Below are 21,374 nucleotides of genomic sequence, written 5' to 3' on the forward strand. Positions count from 1 at the left end.
AAAGGAAAGGAAAGGAGAGAGAATATTTTATAATTTCAAAAAGTGCAAGGGAAATAAATGATTACATTCTTTTGTAGTTTGGGTAGTTGCATGAATTTGTGGAATCCATTGTTTTACAAATAGGTAATGTTTGCACATGATACCTATTTGAGATTATAATCATTTTGAGATTAGTAAGGGACTTATTACCGTAGTTCTATGGTGTGAGATTTTGTAAGCATTCTAAGCATATGTAACATGTATAACACGTAAATTGAAAGAGAGAGAGAGAGAGAGAGAGAGAGAGATGCTTCAGTACATGTACTACAAACTATAAATCAATGGTATTGCAAAATGTCCCATCTTACTAAGAAAATAAAAGGCAAAACAAGAACAGTTTTTCTGTGCTCTTGCTTGTGCAAAATGTGCATATATTTCCTTGTACAAAAGACCCAATTTGGGATATACTTTAAAATCACTAGACAAGTAGTTCCAATAGTTTTTATAAGTTCATATCTGGCCATCTCAAAACTGGATGGCCTATGTTCAAATTTGGGGCATGAATATTTTCGGCACTTCTAGAAGACATGCAATTTCTTACATGGCTACAACATGTCGTTTCTTCACAAAACGTTTGAGGATTTTAAATATAATGAGTGTTAACTCTTAGTTGTTTCATTTCACATGTGATAGTTGAAAATAATTGTATGCAGAAAAACAATTTTATTGCTTTTCCTCTCTCTTATTTTACGTCATTTGGGTTACTAGAAATTATCCTCAAAATTTAAGGTCCAAGAGATACACCAAAATTAGTCTTTGCCATAGGTATCAAGTTAAAAAGTTTTTTAGTCTTTTACAAATGTTTTTTTGCAGTAACATGTCTTTTTACCTGTATTTAATCTTCAAAGCAAGCAATGAATATTCTAGCTCCCCTAAATGACACTTTTTTCCGTTTTTCTTCTGCAATTCTTTTCTTTTCGTTTCTAAGCACGTAGACAATGCTACATAGTTTACTTCTACTCCCTCGATAAGATAATCTACTTGGTATCCAATTTAGAATCCCTAGATGATTATTCATGAAGAAAATTCAATTTGTTTTTAATACCGAGATCTCACCTTCTAAATATTGGACATTATTTATTTAATTTTGAGACATTATTTTTTTCAAATGCTTAGAGGGTACAATTAATAAATTTTTATTGAAATTAATCTATGTGTTAAAAAGCTTATATCCCCAAAATTGAGGGTCTAATGGGGTTTTACGGGGGAGAGTAAATAGACAGTATACTCCCGGGGTGGTACAATTATCTTTTGAGTTCCTCTTTTATCCTTCTCTCTCCTCACTTTCTCCCTCTTTAGTTTTTATTTATTATGACTTTCTCGCGCATATTTCTCTCTCTGTGGTTTTTAAAAAGCAAAATGCAGGCCGGGCTTGCTTCAGTCTATGTCAGGTGAGCTCCGCTCTCATGGTACGTCAACCAAAAACTAGTTATTTAACGTGGAATAAATTAATAAATTAGAGAAATACAGTTATAATTATAGTGAATTGTCCACTTAATTATTCGTTGAAATTTGTTAGTATAATAATTCCTTTCCATATATTTGTGCATTTTCGGTTATAATTTATCTAAGATTGAAATGCATTTATTGCTATCATGGAATTTAAGCGCTTTCTTTTTGACAAGAGTACTTAACTGTTATTAGAAGAAAGGAATTTAAGCGCTGTTACTCCTTATTTTCTCAATCTTGAATGATATTCAATGTTGGTGTTTTCAGGAAGTTGCATTTTAGGGTTTGAAAATCTTTGCAAAATGTAGAAGGCCATCATGCTATGTTTCTTTGATGAAATACCCATAATTTTGTTCTTATTTTGATCTGCTAGCATGCCTTATTTTGGCAACAAGTGGACGATTTTTAATCCATTTTATTGAAATATTTACTCTAGAGTGGATGGCTAAGCTCACTTAACTGTATGGTTTTTATTATTTTTCAAAATTTATTTTTTCTTTTCTTAGAAGATCTGCAAAATGTAGATAATTGTAATGCTTCATAAGATTTTAGGTCTTTAAAATTGTCCACAATGGAATATGGATTGACAAAGACCCTGGCTTGTATTGAAATTTAATGGACAACCCCTTGTGCTGTCATTTAAGGATTTTATGCTGTGTTGGAAAACTCAAAGAGTCCAATTTGGACTCAGCTGACTTACTCGGACTCAGAGGCTATCAAGTCCAGAATAGAAGTCTTGGGAACTGATTGAGTCTCATCAGTTCCCAAATCCGAAGGATTTATTGTTATTTTTTTAATACTCGGCTGATTTGAGTTGCCTAACTCTAGCTCAAGACCGTAGTGAGTCTGGGCTAAGATCCTTGCTATAAGACACTGATTTTATGTATAACATGTTGATTAAGAGAAAAGAGTGAGAGTTAGGAAAATAGAGAAGGGCGCACTCATGTTTCAATTTAATGGGTGCATTAATTGGATGTTTTCTACATCGTCTTTTTGAATAACATCATCATCATTATCAGAGCCTTTTTCCAACTATTTGGGATCGGTTATACGAATCTTGGTTTGCTATTCTGCTCTATAAATAACCATACCTTTAGTGAGGTCATAAGTTTCCATATATTTTCTCATTACTTCCAACCATGTCTTTCTAGGTTTTCCTCAACAAAAACCATGTCCTTCTAAGCCTACCCCTTGTCCTTCTGGAGCCTTCAACTTGACCCAACTCGTACCTCTTAATAGGTGTTGTACTAGGTCTGCATTGCGCATGGCCAGCCCACCTAAGTCTAATTCCTCTCATCTTATCGCTTATTAGAGCCACACATAAATTCTCCCTAATATATTCATTTCGAATTCTTTCCCTTCTTGTCTTGTCACTCATCCTTCTCAATAATATTTTTTTTAACACTCATCCTATGGGTATGTTGTTTCTGGACCGCCCAACATTCTGCCCCATACAACAAAGCTGGTCTCACAGTTGTCCTATAGAACTTCCCCTTCAGCTTCATTGGTATGCGGCGATCACATAAAACTCCGGTTGCACATCTCCAGTTCGCACACCCAGCTCTAATTCGATGTGATTTTCCTTAATAACAAGTTACCTTAAAAAAAAAAGCCAATATTGGGAGTCAGGATAATTGAGAAGAAGAGAAGGACTCATATTTTAACGTTATAGCAAAAATGGGACCTTGATCCATTGGGTCAATGCACATTTATTCGATACGAATCCAGTGGCTTTTGTACTATTGTATATCAAATCTCTTCTATTCTTCTCTTTCTTTAAATATTCTTATCTTTCCTAAGATAGAATCTTCCACATTTCACCATCTCATGGCTGTGTTTTTAACAGAAATGTAAGCCATGTTAATGGGATTATGTTCATTTTGTTCCTTCCTTGATTGCCTTTTCCTCAGGTTCAAATACTAATTTATGTACAACCATTTCTCCAGCTTCACAGTAGTTGGAATGTTCCTCTTTGTATGAATCAATTGGAGTGTGCTTTATTGTTCCTGCGAAACAAACTATGGAGTTATCCAGATGGCAAAGCAGAGATCGTGTTAGTAAATCGTTAGGCATAATGACACTTATTATCACTGATGTACAGCTTGTTGAAAATAATAATTCTTGTCAGCTTATATTAAAGCTTGCAAGATAATAGTATTTTAGCTTACCTGGATTGATACGCCTGTTCATCATCACTTTAGGCATTTTCAATATATATGGATACAAATTTACGAGTCAAAAGACAATACAGTCAGCTTAATAATGACAAAAATAAAATAAAATCAGCTTAATCAATCAACAACAGGTTATTTCAAAATTGAAGAGTAACACACTTATTGGGTTTTATTTGATTGCACACTCTCTTCCTTTCCCTGTATTCCAATTACTCATATGCATGATATTGCTTTTCACCAAGAAGGTTGAAAGTTCTGAGCACGATCATCTTCTAGCATTAGTAGCTTTTGATGATTTTAAAAAAAAAATAGTGGCTTTTGGATTAGAAGAGAATAAGTCTTATGTCTTTTAGTATTGCAGTACCTCATTGAAATTCCGGAGTCGAGCTATTGGCTTTTCTGAAATGAGCAGGATGCAATGCAACCAAAGAATTTCTAATTTATCGGCATCTTTATCTGCAAATTTTAACGGCAGGAGAAAAAGTAGATTGAAGGGATCTGTTGCTAAGGAGAGTAGCCAAGCTCCAATAAATAATTCTGAGAAACCAGGAGAGATGGGCGTAAATTTAGCAATGGATATCAAGGTTCAGAAATAGTTCTTTGTCTGAGTTCTCCATTAATATGCCTATGTCAGCATTTGCCCTTATGATTTCATATGTTCTTAAACCATTTCTTCACTATGGGTGATATCCAGGTGGACAAGATGGAAAGCCATGAAGGAGTTCAGGAGGCCGAGAAAGATCTAAAGAGTTTTGAAACTATGACAGTTCAAGAACTCCGAGTATTGATGAGGTACTGTTCACTTCTAATCAATAATGACCATATGACTTTAGAATTTGAATTGTTTCAGCACAAGAAAAGTTTTTGGAAGAACTTCAAATTTGGCAAATGAAAGTTCAAGACATGTTTTGGATTATGCAGTGAAAAAGAAAAGGCATATCTTGGATCAAAACTAAAACATGCCTTCTTTAATAGATATTTAAAAGATCTAAGTCAAAACTTCTTTGATTTAGGCATATGTTTTGGAAATGATGGCCAACATATGGGTGTTTAAACATTCCATCTGTTTTGCTCAGGGTGAGAAGCAAATTTTGGCTGAGATTTCCTGGAATTTTGTTTTATGCTTTGGTCTGGTTTATATCTGAGAATCAGTGGAACTATGATGGGTTTTCATAATCTTGAAAAAGAATTTTGCTTGTATTCTATGTATTTGCAGGAAAGCAGGTATCCCTCCTAGGGGTCGTAAGCAAGACCTTGTGTCAGCCTTGAAGCATTCTATGGAATCAGGATTAGGTGGGAGTGTTTGAAGTTTTTTGCCCCTTATAGCTCATCATATATCATGTTTCTTATTTCTATTTGTTAAATAAGCTGTTGGGTTTTTATTACTACTCAGAAACAACATTTGCTGGATCAGGATCGGAAAGTCATAGCAAAATACCATAATGGGTGATTTGTGATAGTTTTGTGTCCCATTGAGTGCAGGTCAGAGTTCTCAACGTCTGGAAACTGAGGGAAATGCTGCCTCCATGATGGAAACTGGTCATCACAAAAGGGCAACACAGAATAGAAAGGTTAAGAATTCATCTGCCAGAGAAACTCGGACTCTTTCTCATCTTTCTGTGGACAATGTTGAGAGTTTGGAGATTATTTCAGAAGTTTCAGGAACTCACGAGGATGATTCTCATGTGGTCCTGACAAAGAATGCATCTACCACCAGAAGAAAGGAGAAGACAGGGAGTATGTCAACAGGTGAACAGATTATAGTCTTTGCTATATTCTTTCCACTCTTTTTTATCAGTTTCATAAATTTGGGTACAGTGCTGATCGGGTGGGTTATGACCTATCATTAGTCTATCGGATTATAGTGTCCTTTTGCAGGATATAATACTTCTAAACTGTTTCAGCCAAATTTCACTCTTGCAACATTAAAAATGAAGACACATAACTTGCCGAGTTCTCTAGTCAAATATTCTAAAATTTTGCTTCTGGGGCTTGCATGTCTACATTTTCTGATGCCATGTCTCATGGTGCGTTGTTGGAAATTGTTTTACACTAAAATAAATGATGCCAGATATGAAGCCTACCAAAGTTAGCTACAAGAGAAAGGCAGCAGCGAGGGAGTATGAGAGAGTTGAGGTTGCTAATGGTGTTGGTCCATTCATGAATGAACAACCATGGACAGTGTTAGCACACAAAAAACCACAAGAAGGATGGGTGGCCTATAACCCAAGCACCATGAGGCTTCCACCTCCTGATGATACAAAACATGTGAAAATTCTCTCGTGGAATGTTAATGGCCTAAGAGCACTACTAAAACTGGAGGGATTTTCTGCTCTTCAACTTGCCCAGAAGGAGAATTTTGATGTTTTGTGTTTGCAAGAGACAAAACTACAGGCAATAGTTCATTACCACAATCTGGCTTTCTTCAGATATGTCATGTTTTGTTTCTGTGATTGTGTTCTAAGTATGCTATAAATCCATCATTGCTTTTTGCTTTTTATCATGCTCATGATGATGGAAATAAGGGTGGTAAGATGAATAAAACCAGTTGATGTTTTTGGTTAGATCAGAACTATAAGAGAATAAAAATTAATGCTTTTGGTGGATGAGATTAACAGCACTATTAGTTATTTGCCTGTTCCATTTTCAGCTATTTAGATAAGAAATAAACCAGGCAAAATGAGGAGTGATGTTACCTTTCATTTGTACTTTAGAAGTCTAGTCTGCTGATAAATAAGAAACAAAAACGAAAGCCCAAGTAATTCTTTGTTGGCTGTATGGTTATGTGCCATTGCAACTTAAGTTAATAAATTTGTCATGGTAACAAATATACCCTTTGTTTAATAAATCTTTATAGTTGTCCTCTCTACATATATGATTGTATTAATTGTAAGCTGGAATTATTATACGTGGCAAGTCCTAGGGATTCTTCCTGATTTAATTATCCATTTAAAATCAAAGCTGCCTTGCTCATGCATCTACTTTGTATACAGTTCTCTTTTTATTTATTTTAAAGGTTTCAATCTTATTTCCACTATTTTACTGTTGCTAACACTCAAATATGGTTCAGACTAACTAGCAAATCCAGAAGAAGATGAAGAAGAAGCTGGTCCCCACTATTCAACTACAGCGTATTTTTAATCAAGTTGTATACAACATATTTATAAAATTCATTTTCTGACCATGCACATTAAGAATTGTAATAATATTTTTTTTTTGGATTGCTAAGTGAAATTCATTGGTCGAAATTGGTGCACAAGGTTTTATGTTCTACATTAAGAGTTGTATGTCTTCCCTCACAAAATGAAACGTATTTGGTATAAAAATAGGTGGAACCTTCAGGTTATTCGTCGTAGTTAAGCCAATATTTACTCCTGTGACATTTTATGAACTTTAAGTGTTGCAAAACGGATTTTTTCTTATTATATTCATTATGTCAATTTATACTTGTTTATGTCACTTATTGCTGCAATTTCATTGGTTTTCTCTTGGTTTTCTTGTTTATGCAGGAGAAGGATGTGGAGAAATTTAAACAATCCCTAATAGATGGTTATGAAAATAGCTTCTGGACGTGTAGCAGTTCCAAGCTTGGTTATTCGGGTACTGCAATAATCTCACGGGTATGTTGGTTCTCTTCAGTACTTCCAGATGTGCTTGTCCACGAACGGATGAGGAAGCCAGAAACCTGTAGCACACTTGATGTTGAATTATTAGATCTGCTATATATACTATTGCATACTGAATATTTCTTACAAAGTTTTTTGTCCAAAAAAGATAAAGAACTTACATATCAAACACTTGGAATTTCTGTTATTATTTTTACATTATTATTATGTGTTTTTCTGGTTTTGCTTTTGGTAGATTGAAAGCCATAATCTCTGAAGTCTTTTGAGGCCTGTCCTAGTTTAGCAGGCTAACGTGTGACCTGTCTACACTTGCAATTCCTATTACTTTAGGGGCATGCCGGTTGTTTGGATGGAACCTGGATGTGTTTTAGATAATCAAGGGCCCATTTTTTATAATTTTTTTCTCACTAAATAGACCCTATTTTTCCTGCCTGTTTTTATACCAACAGATAAAACCACTTTTTGTTAAATATGGGCTTGGCTTACCTGATCACGATCATGAAGGACGGGTTGTCACAGTGGAGTTCGATACATTTTTTTTGATAAGCAGCTATGTACCTAATTCCGGTGAGGGTCTCAAGAGACTGGTATGTGACTCTTATACTTGATGCTGTAGTTTTGTAAGATTGACTTTCAGTTTGGCTAGTCTAATTTTCAGCTTAAGACTAATGCCCTTTCTTTTGGTGGTAGACTTATAGAATTGAGCAATGGGATCCATCACTGAGCAACTACGCAAAAGTAAGTAAATTTCTTAAGTTTGTTCTCATTATTTAAGGTTTCCTGCTGATGATACTCCAACAAGAAATATATACAATACCATGTAAAAACTTCCCTGTATATTATAGCATGCAATGCAGTCATCTATAGTAAAGAGTATCTAAGCAGGCAATGGTCACTGTATGACCATATATTTATGGAGGGGAAAGGTCTGAACGGTGTCTAAAAACAAGTGGGCTGATTACAACTTAGCATCACTAAAATTGAATGGCTGAATTACCATCTATACATGTAAATGTTGCAAGTGGATGTTCTGCTTACGGGTTTATCCTTAGGCTTTTTTCCTGAACGTTTTACCAATTTTATTAATAAGTTGTATTGATACAAGAGCGAGGTCCCTCAAAATGGGACCAAAGACGAAAACAACAAGAAAGGCAACCCCCTAGGGCACCCAGATAAAACTGGAATACTAAATCTCCTTAAGAAAGCTCGTTTTTATCACTGTTTTTTATTTTTTCAGATGTAGTTGTTAAGATGAGCGTTCACAACTTATGAGCTGGATGCCTTTGTATCGTTTCTAAATGAAAATGTTTTTGAGTGTTTACAGAGATCTTATATAATTCCACATCCAACTCACTGCTCTTTTGATTGTGGCATGTGCTTGGATTAACTAAATTGCTTTCTTTATGCAGGAATTGGAGAAGTTCAAGCCTGTCATTTTAACTGGTGATTTGAATTGCGCTCATCAAGAGATCGACATTCATAATCCATCTGTAAGCAACTTATGACCTTGTTCCTTATTCTCAGCCATAAAAGTAACCTGTTGTTCAAGCTCGTAGTTTATCTAAGTAAGCTCCCTTTAATTTATTGAACGCATTGTAGTTCAAGGTTTTTTCTTTCACTACACAAGCAGGGTTGTGCTGGTATCTCACCCATTATTTTTTCTTTTTGAAACAGCCCCCAACATTATATTAATATGGATGAAACATTCTGCGTTATGACATTTAGAAATATCCTCACTACAAGTATCTATCTTTCCATATACATTGCATTAGTGGCAAACCTAACCAACATGTCATTTTATGTTTGTCATTTTATATTTGATGTAAGAAATGGAGAGATTATATACCTTATATTATTCTTTTTGTCATTATTTGTTTTTTTTAACTCTGGAGAGTTACTCGAACTTGCCCAATTAGCTCACCTCGGCCAATGGGTGAGTTCCCTGGCTAAGTTGAGTCCCGGTAGCTTGGTTCAAGTTATTATACTAAAGAAATATTTCTTCTAGTTTATTTCTTGGTTATGCATCACATGCCTCGAATTTATGAAGATCTTGCTTCCTGCAGATTCCATTTTGTTTTATGCTAATTATAGAAACCTCAGAATGTGGCCTAGACAACTTGAATGTGAATTCCAACACTTTTATCTTCTTCTTTTTTTTCAATTTTTTTTTTTTCCTTTTTCTTTTTCTTTTTTTTTCCATGAAAGTAAGAATATATGCCTTTGCTCCTATTTTATTTTAATAAACCTTTGCTTTTACTTACTAGTTTTACTATAGTAAATTGTAGGAACCAGTGGCTGGTAATTCAAACATCTTGTCTGGAATTTGAGTGACTTTCTTCGAACTTTTACAGGGAAATCGCCGAAGTGCTGGATTTACAGATGAAGAAAGGACATCCTTTGGAACAAAGTTCTTGGCCAATGGTTTTGTGGATACCTTTCGTCGACAACATCCTGGTGTGGTTGGCTACACCTACTGGGGATATAGGCATGGTGGGCGTAAAACCAACAAAGGTGAATAAGAATACATATCTTTTATTCAAAAAAAAAAAAAAGAACCCATGTATTTTAACTTTACAGAATCTATTTGAGATTACTTGATGTCGTAAAAAAAATTTAATAGGCTGGCCTGGAGATTTCGGGTTGAAAAACCTTATAATTGCCTGAATTTCCTGTTTTTCATAATATTTAAAATTTTTCTTTTCAAAAGTTACCTTGTCTGACTTGAACCCACCTGAGTGTACCTGGGCAACTCAGTCTCGGGTCTCTACCGAGTTGGAGCTCGAATCTGACTTTTTAGACACTGCTTGAAATGCATTGGTACTTATATATGCAGAGCTATTTGAGCTACTTGTTATTAGTTTGTTTACGAAAAGATTGTTCCATTACTCTCCATTTTTGTTACTTGTTTCAAATTGATCTTCATTGAAGTTAAGTGTACTGAAAGCACCTTTAGATGGAATTGCATTATGGATCCCATCAGATTCATCCAGGTAAAATATTCTTGGGAAAAGGACACGGTTTCTATTTGAGTCCATGTAGAAATGAGTCCTCTCTTGAAAATCTATTTTTGAGATGGATTTTTGGACCCAATTTTTAAGGACATATAATGTTTGACATGGAGATCATGAATATGAAAAAATAAATAAATTTTAAAAATTAAAATAATAATTTATGAAGAAAACATTTGGACAGTTAGATTCAATTGTTTTTAGATGGACCACCTATTTGCAATCCATCTTTAAGATGAATGCTTTATACCTCAGAGGACGCAAATGTTGAAATGCATTCCCTGACGCATGAAACAATTTTCCTTGGGAAAATATCACTGAACTGGTCAAACTACTTCAAAAAATCAATGAACTGATTTAACCAACCAATTTACCAAAGAAGTGATATTTTCTTTAAAAAAAAAAAAAATTCATTTCACCGATTTGGTCATTTTTTACACAAAATTCTTTTGTACGTAAATGCGAGGATTTCAAAAAAGTAACTTTGTTTAAAACTGTTGATTCAACCACCTTATTGATTTTGGGAGTTAATTTGACCATTTTAAAGGTATTTCCCCTGAATACTTTATTACTAATGCATTTATTGATTAACTCTTTAATGCATTTATTAAAACTGCTATTTGCCTCTTTAATATGCAACTTTATGGAAACCCAATGTGGCATTGTCAAAATCTTTTGCACATGATTTTAAGAGTTAAAGAGGCTGGACCAGTGTTTGGGTTGGAATAATTAGTTGAACATTGTTCGAAATCAAGTTATTGAACAGTATTTTGTTTTTCATACATTGTCTGCAATTCACTGTTTGATTCCTATGCCTCTTCTATTGTTTATTTGATCAATGAACCATGGAAAATTCAAAATTACACAATTATGTTTCCGCCATCAGGCAAGAATATTTCGGCTGTTCGCCATGAATATCAGATTTGCTCTCTCTCTTTCTCTAAACTACAACCCTATGTTCTTGGGACATGTTACAGGTTGGCGGCTTGACTACTTCCTCGTTTCGGATTCGATTGCCGCCAAAGTTCACGACTCCTACATTCTTCCTGAGATTGATGGTAGTGACCATTGCCCCATAGGCCTAACATTGAAGCTCTAAATTCATATCCAAATTTGCATCGTTTTGTGTATTATTTTGCTCCAGTTTTTCTGGTCTCCTCTTTGTTGAAGAATCTGTTCAAGAAGCGTGTCCATGGAAATGGTTGGGATTTGCTTGGTGTGAAGATGGAACATTTCAATTTTGATGTCAACTTCAGTAATTTATGGGTCAGGACTCTCTTCCATTTATTGTCTATTAAACGCGGTAGTGGAGTTTAGAATATATTGTATCCAAGATTGCTAGATCTTAGAGAGGGAGGTGTTTTTTTTTTTTTTTTTTTGTGCAAGTAATTGAGTGGGTAACACATGCCCTAAATGTTTTTTGTTTTTTCAAATAGTTTAGGAGTTAATTTTATTTTTTAAGTATTAGTATGGTGGTGTTAGTAAGAATGGAAACTACATGAAAGTATAAGGTTGCTATCACCACAACCCCGGCTTTTTTACCAAGGTGGGGGATTAGATTATAGTTATTAGGATTAGGGGTCCACTAGACCCGTGATTTGTTTGACCTGGTTGGCCACATTATAGAAAACATAAACAATTAGATTATTGTAGTAAAATGTTTTAACTTTGTCTAGCTGGTCCAACCGGAAAAAAATTGAACAATCCGACCAGCCAAAATATTTAAATATTGACTTTAACTAGGTATTGATTTTAATTGGTTTAAGACCAAATTATAAGTTTTGCTTTACCAAATCAAATCAGTAGCCCAACCAATCGGACCAGGTTGTTGGCCCAATCTTAATAACTATAGTTTAAATTGAATTTTCTTTATTATTATTATTATTTTATTCCAAAATTTGTAGTAATATCAAAAGAGAGGCACGCAGATAGGATGAATGCTGAGAGAGAGAGAGAGAGTGTGCGTGCTTGGAGAGAGAGAGTTAGATGCATGGTTGCTTGGAGAGGGAGAGAGTTTAGATGCATGCATTTGTGAGAGCGCGCAGTTCCCTCAAAAGAGTCAAATGACAGCAACACAAAAGGATGACCGCAGATGCATTATAGTTTATAAACGATCAAGTTGGTTTGACGTGCAGCATTCAAGACTTAGTTTTATAGATGACCAGAATCCAGACGCAAATGCTGCAGAGTGTTGGTGAAAAGGAAAGAATGCAGTGCATTTAAACTTTCATTCAAGTGATGAACCATTCTAACATGCATTGAAAAAGGAAACAAAGTCTAGAGAGAGAGAGAGAGTGCGCGCCTAATCTTACAGAGACTATCACCAGGAATTATATCATGTGTGGAGTGTACGTGTGTGAGAGATATTAATCTTAGAGAGAGACTATCACCAGGTATTAGATCATGTGTGGAGTGTGTGTATGTGTGTGTGTGAGAGAGAGAGAGAGAGGGAGATGCTTTCTCTAATCGATAATATATCCATATCCATGGGCAAAACAGAAACAGCAATGGAACACTAACCATATGGAAAAATTCAAAGTAAGATGCATTCCATTTAACAAATCTCTCAAAAGGGTGAAATTCAAGAAAACCTGCCAGTTTTGTGCATCAAAAATCTGTGTCACATGAAGAAGAAAAACACTGCCATGCGTGAATGCGTAACAACACAATGCTTCACCAATCTGAACCATCCGGGAAGGCCTTGAGGGCATCCTGTTTCCCATTAACATAGTACTCAACAATGGCCTTCATCCGAGGAAGCTTGTCGGGGTGGTAATTAACATGAAGAACCACAGGCTTATACTGTGCAAAATTATGCTCGTGCCTCAAAATTTTGAACAAAACCTTGCTATTCATGAAGAGATAGAAATCCATGGTCCTCCTCGATGCATGAAGGCCATCATAGCCCGGATGAGAAGGAAAGTAAAGCTCCTCATTGAATACAGCTTGGTCCCATAATTTGGCCTTTGAAAGCCTATCGGCCACCCTATCCAGAAGCTCAATAGATGGGATAGTTGGCCTGATATAGAAGAAACCTGAGTTATAGACCCATATACGCATGGTATGTGCAAATCTAGCCCAACCCATCTTAGGATCCTCAGACACATCATTGTACCCATATGCAGTCATGTTGTCATGGCCATCGCTCATGGATTCCACATCGCAATCTCGGTAGAGATGGTCAAATGGGTTTTGGAGATAGACTATGTCGATATCAGAGAGAAGAACACTATACCCAAGCTGTAAAAACTCTCTCAAGATCTGGAACTTCAGTCCCGAGATCGCATGGTTGCTTGCTGTTCTAAGAACGGAGTCCACTTTATCATCAGGGTCCCTCTTATATGCGGGAACTCCCTTGGACTCGCAGTATTTCAGAGTGTCATCATCTAATGCCACGACAAGATAGTTGGGTATGCCCACTCTTTTAATACTGTCGGACCACACATTTAACATATCCCTAACATGAATATCAGCTAATGCAACGATGAGCTCCCTATTGATGGCCACCTTCTTGAGTAACTTGGCAAGCCTAGGGTTGACAGTTTCATCGGGAAGGACAGTGGGATTGGTTCTAAGGCTCTTGACTGTGCCTACAGGCCCAGCTTTATGCTGTTTCCCTAAGACTAGGAACTGCTTTTGAGCTTGATCCTTTCCTTGTTCTTCTTGCTGAAGCTTCAGGGTTAGTTCCCTCACCTGTTTCTTTAATCCTGCATTCTTCTCCATTAGAGAGTTTACCTCTGATTTCAATAGGTTGGTACGCTCTGATGATTCGCAGGGTGCTGAGCTAACCTATGCATTGAAAGTTAATGCATAATAAGAAGCAGATAAAAACATATAAAACTCATGAGGCAAATCTGAATACTTTTTTTTCCCTTTTTGTGAATTGACTTACATAAACAACGCATAGAAGCATAAACAACAAAAACATTGCCTTGAGCAACTCAAAAAACAACACATAATTGACAGATAAAACCCAATAACCAAAAGCTGTGAGATTGATAACAAAAATTTTATTCAAATATATATGCCAAGAAATACTTCGGTTGTGAGCCGTATAGCTATAGATCACATCAATATCACAATATTTAGGAGACCATTTACACAGATGCCACAGTTAAGTGCAGGGAGAATAACAAACATGAACAGAAAAATTTACAGTGTAATTCCATAATTGTTGGGTTAAAAGGTTAAGTTCCTACCACTAGCAACATTCCGTTGCGCAACTTTAAAAAAAAAAAAAACAAGTCATGTATTTTTCATGAATTAACTGACCAAAGGCTAGATCTTCATTTTTCCAACAAGGTACCATGCATTTCCATCTGTAATTACAACTATAAGGGCCCTTTTGGGTCCTTGAAAATTAATTTCTAGGATATTCTACCCTGGAAATGAGGCATCTCTAATGATTGACACCCAAATAGGGGGGAGAAATCTTCATTCCATTCAGTTTTTACCTTCTTTTTGGGAAAAAGATCTTCCAAAGTAAATGGTGCAAAACAATTTTCTCTGAAGACGAATCTTCTTCACCCGGATTCATCTCTCTCCTACAAACCCATGCCCTCTCTCTCTTGCGAACCCTCTCAATCATTTCTCACTCCTCGAGATACTCAAGAATGTTTTTTCGATGGAACCAAATGGACCTGAAGGAATCGCTAAATCACTTAAAAAATCACATTCGTAATATAAATTCATACAGCATTTGGGCCGAACCATCTCAAGATTCATTTCTTTCTTTCTTCGATCAGTTCCTCTCTTTTTTTCCTTTTTTTTTTTATTGATGAACCACCTTTGAAATTAAAATACCATTCGCTATTGGCATAAATTCCACAAAAAGCCATCCGAAGGTTCATTTCTTTCTTTTTCTGATGAGGAAACAGAGATATGAAAATCACTATTTCAACAAATTCCTTCATTCATCAAATGAAGTAAAAGTTTTGTCCCAAAGGTGTTAAACCATAAATTGCAGAAAATGAAGGTCACCCAATTTAAGACAACTGTGGATTCAGCCTCAAATTGCTAAGCATTCCAGGTATTGTTCACGAAAATCAATCTCTCTATACACTAACCTTAACAGATTCAATGATTCCCCAAAATTCATCACCTTTCCATGGAAATTCTAGAGGAATCCTATATATAGATTTGCAGAAAAACTATGAAGAAGAGGCACCATGAAATCTGATATCTTCAACGAGATCCAAAAATGCTGATCAATCTGAGCAAGCAAAAAATTCTAGAGCAAAAACGCTTACCTGCAAAGAGGACCTTTGCTGCTGTGTTTGAGGAGTTTCTGATCTGAAGAATCCATGGGGATAAGCAAAAGCAAAGATACAGCCAACAAAAATACCAGCACCAACGGCCATGGCCAGCCTTGAGACACGTATCCCCTGCGAACCACCCCTCAATAGAGTCTCTCTTCTCCCCGTCATGGCTATGGCCCCAATACTGTTGCAGGTTTAGTGATCAGAAGCCCGATCAGGAGGAGAGATCACAGGTGCGAGTTCAGAAACCCTATAAACTCCATTTTTTCCCTGTTTCGTGCAAAGATCGATTGCTAGAAGAGAGGGAGATAGATCTCCATCTCTTGTTTGAGGCGAATTCAATGGCGAAAGCTTCAGGAGAAGTGCGTCTAATAGAGAGAGAGACAGAGAGAGCGCTTTAAGTCAACAATTCAGGTATCAGAGGGTTGCAAGACTGTCTTGACTCAGTTAATTTTTGAGAGAGAGATTTCACTTTCTTACAAAAGAAGCAGTTTTTATGAGAGAGAGAGAGAGAGAGATAGGCGCAAAACCTTGACTCAGTGAATTTTGAGAGAGAGTCGAGCGGGTGGATTTAGAGAGAGAAAGAGCAGAGCGGGTCAAACTGCTCTCTGTGAAATTAAATACAACTCAAGGAAACTGGAATCCAAGGGGAACTCTTGTCTGAAACGTGATAAATACCCCGTTTCTATGCGGCCAAATAAGCGATATACAGGAAAATTTATCAAAATAACGCAAGCGATTAACTATTTATATTATTTGCAAAATTGTTTCCTGCTGGCTGAACCGCATTTCTACATATGCGGTCCAGAAAGTGTGAAGCATCCATCTTTATGATGGATCCAAGTAGGTGTTCCATCTAAAAAAAAATGGAAACTAGTTGTCTAAATGTTTCTGTACTAGAATTATTATTTATAGTTTTTAAATTTTATTTTTATTTTTATATTCATGATCACCATATTAGAGATTACATGTCTTTAAAAATTAAGTTTTAAAATCCATCTCAAAAATAGATTTATTAGGAAGCCCGCATTGCTACATTTGCGGGCTTGACCACATAGAAACCGGGTCCTTGATATTTTGAAGGGTGTGGTTTCTATAAGGTTATAACCTTAAACACTCCAATTAAGTTGCACATCCAAAATTTATCATAACATGTAATTTTTTGGTGAAAAATATTGTTAGTGTTAGCTTAAAATCTATTTTTATATCTAATTATAAAAATTTAAACTCCAAAAATGGATAAAATCAAATAGATCTATAAACATATGAAAATATTGAAAATGGATGGTCTAGAGACAAAATCTTTTATTTACTTCTGTTTTCCTTTATATTCATACATCTCGACGTCGAGATGATCAATTAGAAGGGTTTTTCAACATTAAAATAACATTTTCAGTTGGATTTTTGAGATGCATCTTTAATTCTGCATTTTAAGATTGCAATCTTATATAAATTTTTTTCTTTAATATTTGAACAAGGTTTTTATGAGTCGGCTGACTCACCTGTTCAAATGAGTCCTCTCTCTAAAATCTATTTTTAAATATAGATTTTAGATTCAAAATTTAGAAGACTGTATAATCTATATACCGATAAGTAGTAACTTGAAAAAAAAAATTTAAAACAAAAAAATAAAAAGTTTTGGCATAATTTTTACACTGTCGATGTTAAAACTTTGATGTTAAAACTTTTTGGAACAATTATTTTCCAACGCCCATCTCCACGATAGATTTTTCATGCATCAGGAATGCAATTAAAGAAATGCCTCACCTGACACATGAATAACTTTTTGTAATATTTTTCTATAATTCTTATTTAATTTCAAAGTACCAATCAAAATATAATTATTGATCTGAAATTAAAAATAAAGAAAGTAAAAGGTTAAATAATAAAGTATTTTGATAAATTTCCCTATTATTAGATATCCAAGGTTTGAAATTATGAACAAGTGTGTTATGATGATTGCACATATATATGCATTGCCAAATTACTAAAATGTCACAGCTTGTCGAGGATTTCAAACCCCAAAACAAGAGATTTTAATGGAAAATATCAATACATAATCTAGGTTTGGAGCCCATAATAATTGCGACTAGTCTCAGCATTTTGCTTAGACCACTTAAATGATAAACTTTTGTATAGAGCCAAGACTCTAAACAATCGGAATAAAGTCACTTTCAAATAGCGTCGAGATATATGGTTTTAATATTAGAAATATTTGTCGTAGTTTCAAAATATATTTTTATTTTTAATTATAAAATTTAAAGCTTCAAAAATAGTATAGATTAAACTTAAAAATCTTGAAAATTGACTGTCGAAAAATACATTACAAGATGCACTATTTCCAAAACTTGAAATCTTTTTATTTTATTTTTTTTGTTTCTATGTCCATGCATCTTGATGTCGAGATAATCACTTTGAGAATATTTGGACATCAAAACAACTTATTTTAGTGAAATTTTTGAGGTGGCTCTAATTTGGTTGTTTAAAGCCTCGCTTTATATGAACTTTTTCTATTTAAAAAGGCATTTGCTAGTTCTAAGTTTAAAAATAAATTTTATTTTTCGATTGGGTCCGAGTCTGGCCGAACCCGACATGACCGAACCCATTGCCACCCCTACTTTCTCTCTCATAATCTATATCTCTCTCTCTCTCTCTCTCTCTCATTCAATTTGGCATAGGGAGTTGGTAGAGTTGGATTCTCCTTAAAGCTATAATTTTGTGTTTCATTGGAATGTATTGTATTTATTATTTTTGAAGGGGGCCAGGCCAATGCGTGCTCATGGAACTTGTCTCGTCTCTCATAAGAAGACATAAGCATCGGACATTCACGTTATCTAAAGAGACGAATTTGGTGGATGTCCCGTTGTCTTTTTATGTATAAAACGTGAGGAGGTAAATTCATGTTATCTAAAAAGACGAATTCATATAAAACGTGGGGAGGTTTGTGACCAATAAAAAATAAGGCCGTGACCACTTGCGTGGCGCAACACGTGCCCCCTGCAAACAAACAAACCAGCAAGCAAGCAAGCAAGCAAGCTTGCTTCTTGTCTTGTACACTGCAAATCAAACGATTTGAAACCCAAAACCCCATGCCACACACACTCTCTCTTTCTCTCTCTAAACCCCATCTCCAGACCCTCGTAGTAGGCAGGCCCAAATGGAATTCCGCAGACAATTCAACAACCGTCCACTTTCTCTCTCTCATCTCCCGCCTCTGCAAAGCCCGAGATCTCTCCCAGGCCTTCTCTCTCATCACCCAATTTGAATCCCAAAGCACCCCAATTCAGCCCCACATGTATGCCCCCATATTCATGGCCTGTACCGGTCCCGCCTCTCTAAAACCAGGCCTCCAAGCTCACGCCCACATGACTCTTCGCGGCCTCCAGCCCGACTCCTTTGTAGCCGCAAAGCTCGTGGCCATGTACGCGAGTTCCCGTGATGTAATCGCAGCTCGTTCAGTCTTCGACCGAGTCCACGAGAAGACCTCTCTCTTGTATAATTCAATGCTGAGAGGCTATGCAACATGTGGCTTTCCACTAGAAAACCTTCAAATTTATACACAAATGCACAAAAGTAGATCCCCACCTGATAATTTCACATTTCCATTTCTTTTGAAATCGTGTGCGGATTTGAATTGGGATTTCAATGGGAAATGCATGCATAACCATTGCTTGAGGGCCGGCCTCGAGACCGACTTGTATGTTGGCACATCTATCATAGGCATGTATGCCAAATGCGGAGACATGAGCGATGCGACGAAGCTATTTGATATAATGCCCGTTAGAGATGTGTCATCATGGAATGCGTTGATCAATGGGTACATGAAGTGTGGTGACATCGATTCGGCAACCAATTTGTTCCATGAAATGCCTGAGAAAAATGTGGTCTCATGGACTTCTATGGTTGCAGGGTTTACACAGAATGGATTATCTGATCGGGCCATAGACTGCTTCAATGCCATGAGACAATTGGGCCCTACACCCAATTGGGTCACTGTAATGAGTGTCCTTCCGGCTTGTGGCCACTCAGCCGCTCTTGACCAAGGAAACGAAATCCATGAATATGCAAATTCAATTGGGCTTTCGGGCCACCCATCGGTTCAAACTGCCCTCGTAGCCATGTATGGACGGTGCGGTAGTTTAGACCTAGCCCAAGAGGTTTTCGAAAAAATTACACTAAAGGACTTGGTGGCTTGGAACACGATAATCACGGCTTATGCCTCACATGGCCATGGCCATGATACAATTTTTGCATTCGAGGAGATGTGTGAGCATGGGGTAAGGCCCGATGAGGTAACATTTATTGCACTTTTAACAGCTTGTAGCCATGGAGGGTTAGTGGAGAAGGGTCAAGCCTACTTTGAGCTCATGGCTCCAGCTTATGGTGTGCGCCCTAGGCTTGAGCACTATGCTTGCATGGTTGACCTCCTTGGAAGGGCAGGGCAATTGATCAAAGCCAAGAGCTTGATCGAAACCATGGATGTCGAGCCAGGCCCATGTGTGTGGGGTTCGTTACTTGCCTCTTGTCGAGTCCACCGAAACCTAGAGATAGGAGAGCTTGCAGCCGAGAAACTCTTTGTTTTAGAGCCTCAAAATACGGGGAACTACGTGCTGTTATCAAATATATATGCGGATTTGGGAAGATGGGTAGAAGTGAATAGGCTGAGGGTTCGACTGAAGGAGTTGGGCTTGAAGAAAAGCCCAGGTTGTAGTTGGATAGAGATCAATAAAAAGGTCCATGGCTTTGTAGGGGGAGACAAGTCACACCCTCAGGCTCAGGAAATCTTCACATTCTTGCGAGGCCTGCCTTCGAAAATTATGGCATCGGGTTATTCGCCTGATACGAGTCTGGTTTTGCATGATGTTAGTGAAGAGGAGAAGGAAGACAGTCTTGCGAGCCATAGCGAGAGGCTTGCTATAGCATTCGGTATCCTCAATACAGGGCCGGGAACTGTGCTTAGGGTTACAAAGAACCTTAGGGTTTGTGGTGACTGTCATATGGTTGCAAAGTTCATTTCGAAACTATATGGGAGAGAGATTGTTTTGAGGGATGTGAGCCGCTTTCACCATATTTCACAAGGGATCTGTTCTTGTAAAGATTACTGGTGAACAATGGGGATCCCTGTTTCATTAATTTATTTATGAGCATTGTGGGTTTGGGCCTCTTGGCTTAGTGGTTAGGCCATAAGGCCATAGCATGAACATCCCAGGTTCAAATCGTGTCTTACCCAATGAAGTAGAGAGCACACCGCGAGGGACTATATGAAGTAGCGATCAGTGAACCCACCTCTCTTGAATCTGACATTTCTATACATATTTATTCTTCTTTTTTTTTAATGTTAAACAGTAATTTCATTGACTGAATGAAAGAATACAACGGGAAGTACACAACGAAGTAGAAAAGAGAAAAAGGTAAGAGAGATATAAGGTGAGAGAGGAGGATGAAAAGAAAAACAAAATAACAAAATAGAAAAGAATAAGGAGGCTGAGGGGTTAGGAATTGAAGAAAAGGTGGGATGTTTATGCTGTGATCATTTTTTCTTGGTCTGTCTGCTGCTCCATTCTTTTCTCTGATATGGTTGAAGATAACCTCATTAATGTCGCAGAATTGAAGCTGGTAAGTCCAAATATTTTTTCTCACTTACATTCTATGTTCTTGGCCTAAAAGTGGGCAATGTGCAGACATTCAACATAAGGAGCTTGTCATTTCCTTGAAGTTTCATGGGCAGCTTTTTGCAGTCTTTAGATTTTCTTTGTATAATCAGCAGTCATGTGGATTAGGTCTCCAGGATCTGGTTTTGGAAGTCTCTCTCTCTCTCTC

At 36.6% G+C, this 21,374-nt stretch overlaps 2 protein-coding genes and 1 pseudogene across 10 annotated transcripts; 2 read left to right on the plus strand and 1 right to left on the minus strand.

Annotated features, from left to right (window-relative positions):
• Positions 1-1,379: 1,379 nt before the first annotated feature.
• Positions 1,380-11,637, plus strand: ARP (apurinic endonuclease-redox protein). Of its 8 annotated transcripts, none has more exons than XM_020674646.2 (12): positions 1,380-1,448; positions 4,024-4,246; positions 4,357-4,454; positions 4,879-4,955; positions 5,145-5,411; positions 5,734-6,056; positions 7,172-7,282; positions 7,738-7,875; positions 7,979-8,026; positions 8,698-8,778; positions 9,640-9,799; positions 11,274-11,637. In XM_020674646.2, exons 2-12 carry the CDS (start codon positions 4,067-4,069, stop codon positions 11,393-11,395), a joined length of 1,605 nt encoding a protein of 534 aa, XP_020530305.2. In that variant the 5' UTR covers positions 1,380-1,448; positions 4,024-4,066; the 3' UTR covers positions 11,396-11,637. The 8 variants fall into 8 exon arrangements, with proteins under 8 accessions (XP_020530305.2, XP_088713106.1, XP_011627685.2 ...); XM_088856980.1 differs by having other exon boundaries at positions 5,145-5,399; XM_011629383.3 differs by having other exon boundaries at positions 4,138-4,246.
• Positions 11,638-12,820: 1,183 nt separating this feature from the next.
• Positions 12,821-15,924, minus strand: LOC18445867 (arabinosyltransferase RRA3). The gene is made up of 2 exons (XM_006855993.4): positions 15,546-15,924; positions 12,821-14,085 (listed from the first exon to the last, which is right to left on the minus strand). The coding sequence occupies exons 1-2, from the start codon at positions 15,720-15,722 to the stop codon at positions 12,970-12,972; spliced, it is 1,293 nt and encodes a 430-aa protein (XP_006856055.1). The 5' UTR covers positions 15,723-15,924; the 3' UTR covers positions 12,821-12,969.
• A 1,992-nt stretch (positions 15,925-17,916) lies between these two features.
• On the plus strand, positions 17,917-20,941 carry LOC105421558 (pentatricopeptide repeat-containing protein At5g06540 pseudogene; annotated as a pseudogene). Its single transcript, XR_016048540.1, has one exon. The product of XR_016048540.1 is annotated as a pentatricopeptide repeat-containing protein At5g06540 pseudogene (transcript).
• The last annotated feature ends 433 nt before the right edge of the window (positions 20,942-21,374 follow it).

This window comes from Amborella trichopoda, chromosome 13, assembly GCF_054954075.1.
Source record: "Amborella trichopoda isolate Santa Cruz 75 chromosome 13, AtrichopodaSantaCruz75HAP2 v2.0, whole genome shotgun sequence".
Lineage (NCBI taxonomy): Eukaryota > Viridiplantae > Streptophyta > Magnoliopsida > Amborellales > Amborellaceae > Amborella > Amborella trichopoda.

Bases quoted from the DNA above. Each gene is read 5' to 3' on its own strand.
- LOC18445867 (XM_006855993.4), bottom strand. From the start codon at position 15,722: ATGACGGGGAGAAGAGAGACTCTATTGAGGGGTGGTTCGCAGGGGATA. The intron at 14,086-15,545 runs GTAAGCGTTTTT...TTCAATGCATAG, and splicing joins AGCAAAGGTCCTCTTTGCAG to GTTAGCTCAGCACCCTGCGA.
- ARP (XM_011629381.3), top strand. From the start codon at position 1,399: ATGCAGGCCGGGCTTGCTTCAGTCTATGTCAG. The intron at 4,956-5,144 runs GTGGGAGTGTTT...CATTGAGTGCAG, and splicing joins TTCTATGGAATCAGGATTAG to GTCAGAGTTCTCAACGTCTG. The intron at 6,057-7,171 runs GCAATAGTTCAT...TTGTTTATGCAG, and splicing joins TGCAAGAGACAAAACTACAG to GAGAAGGATGTGGAGAAATT.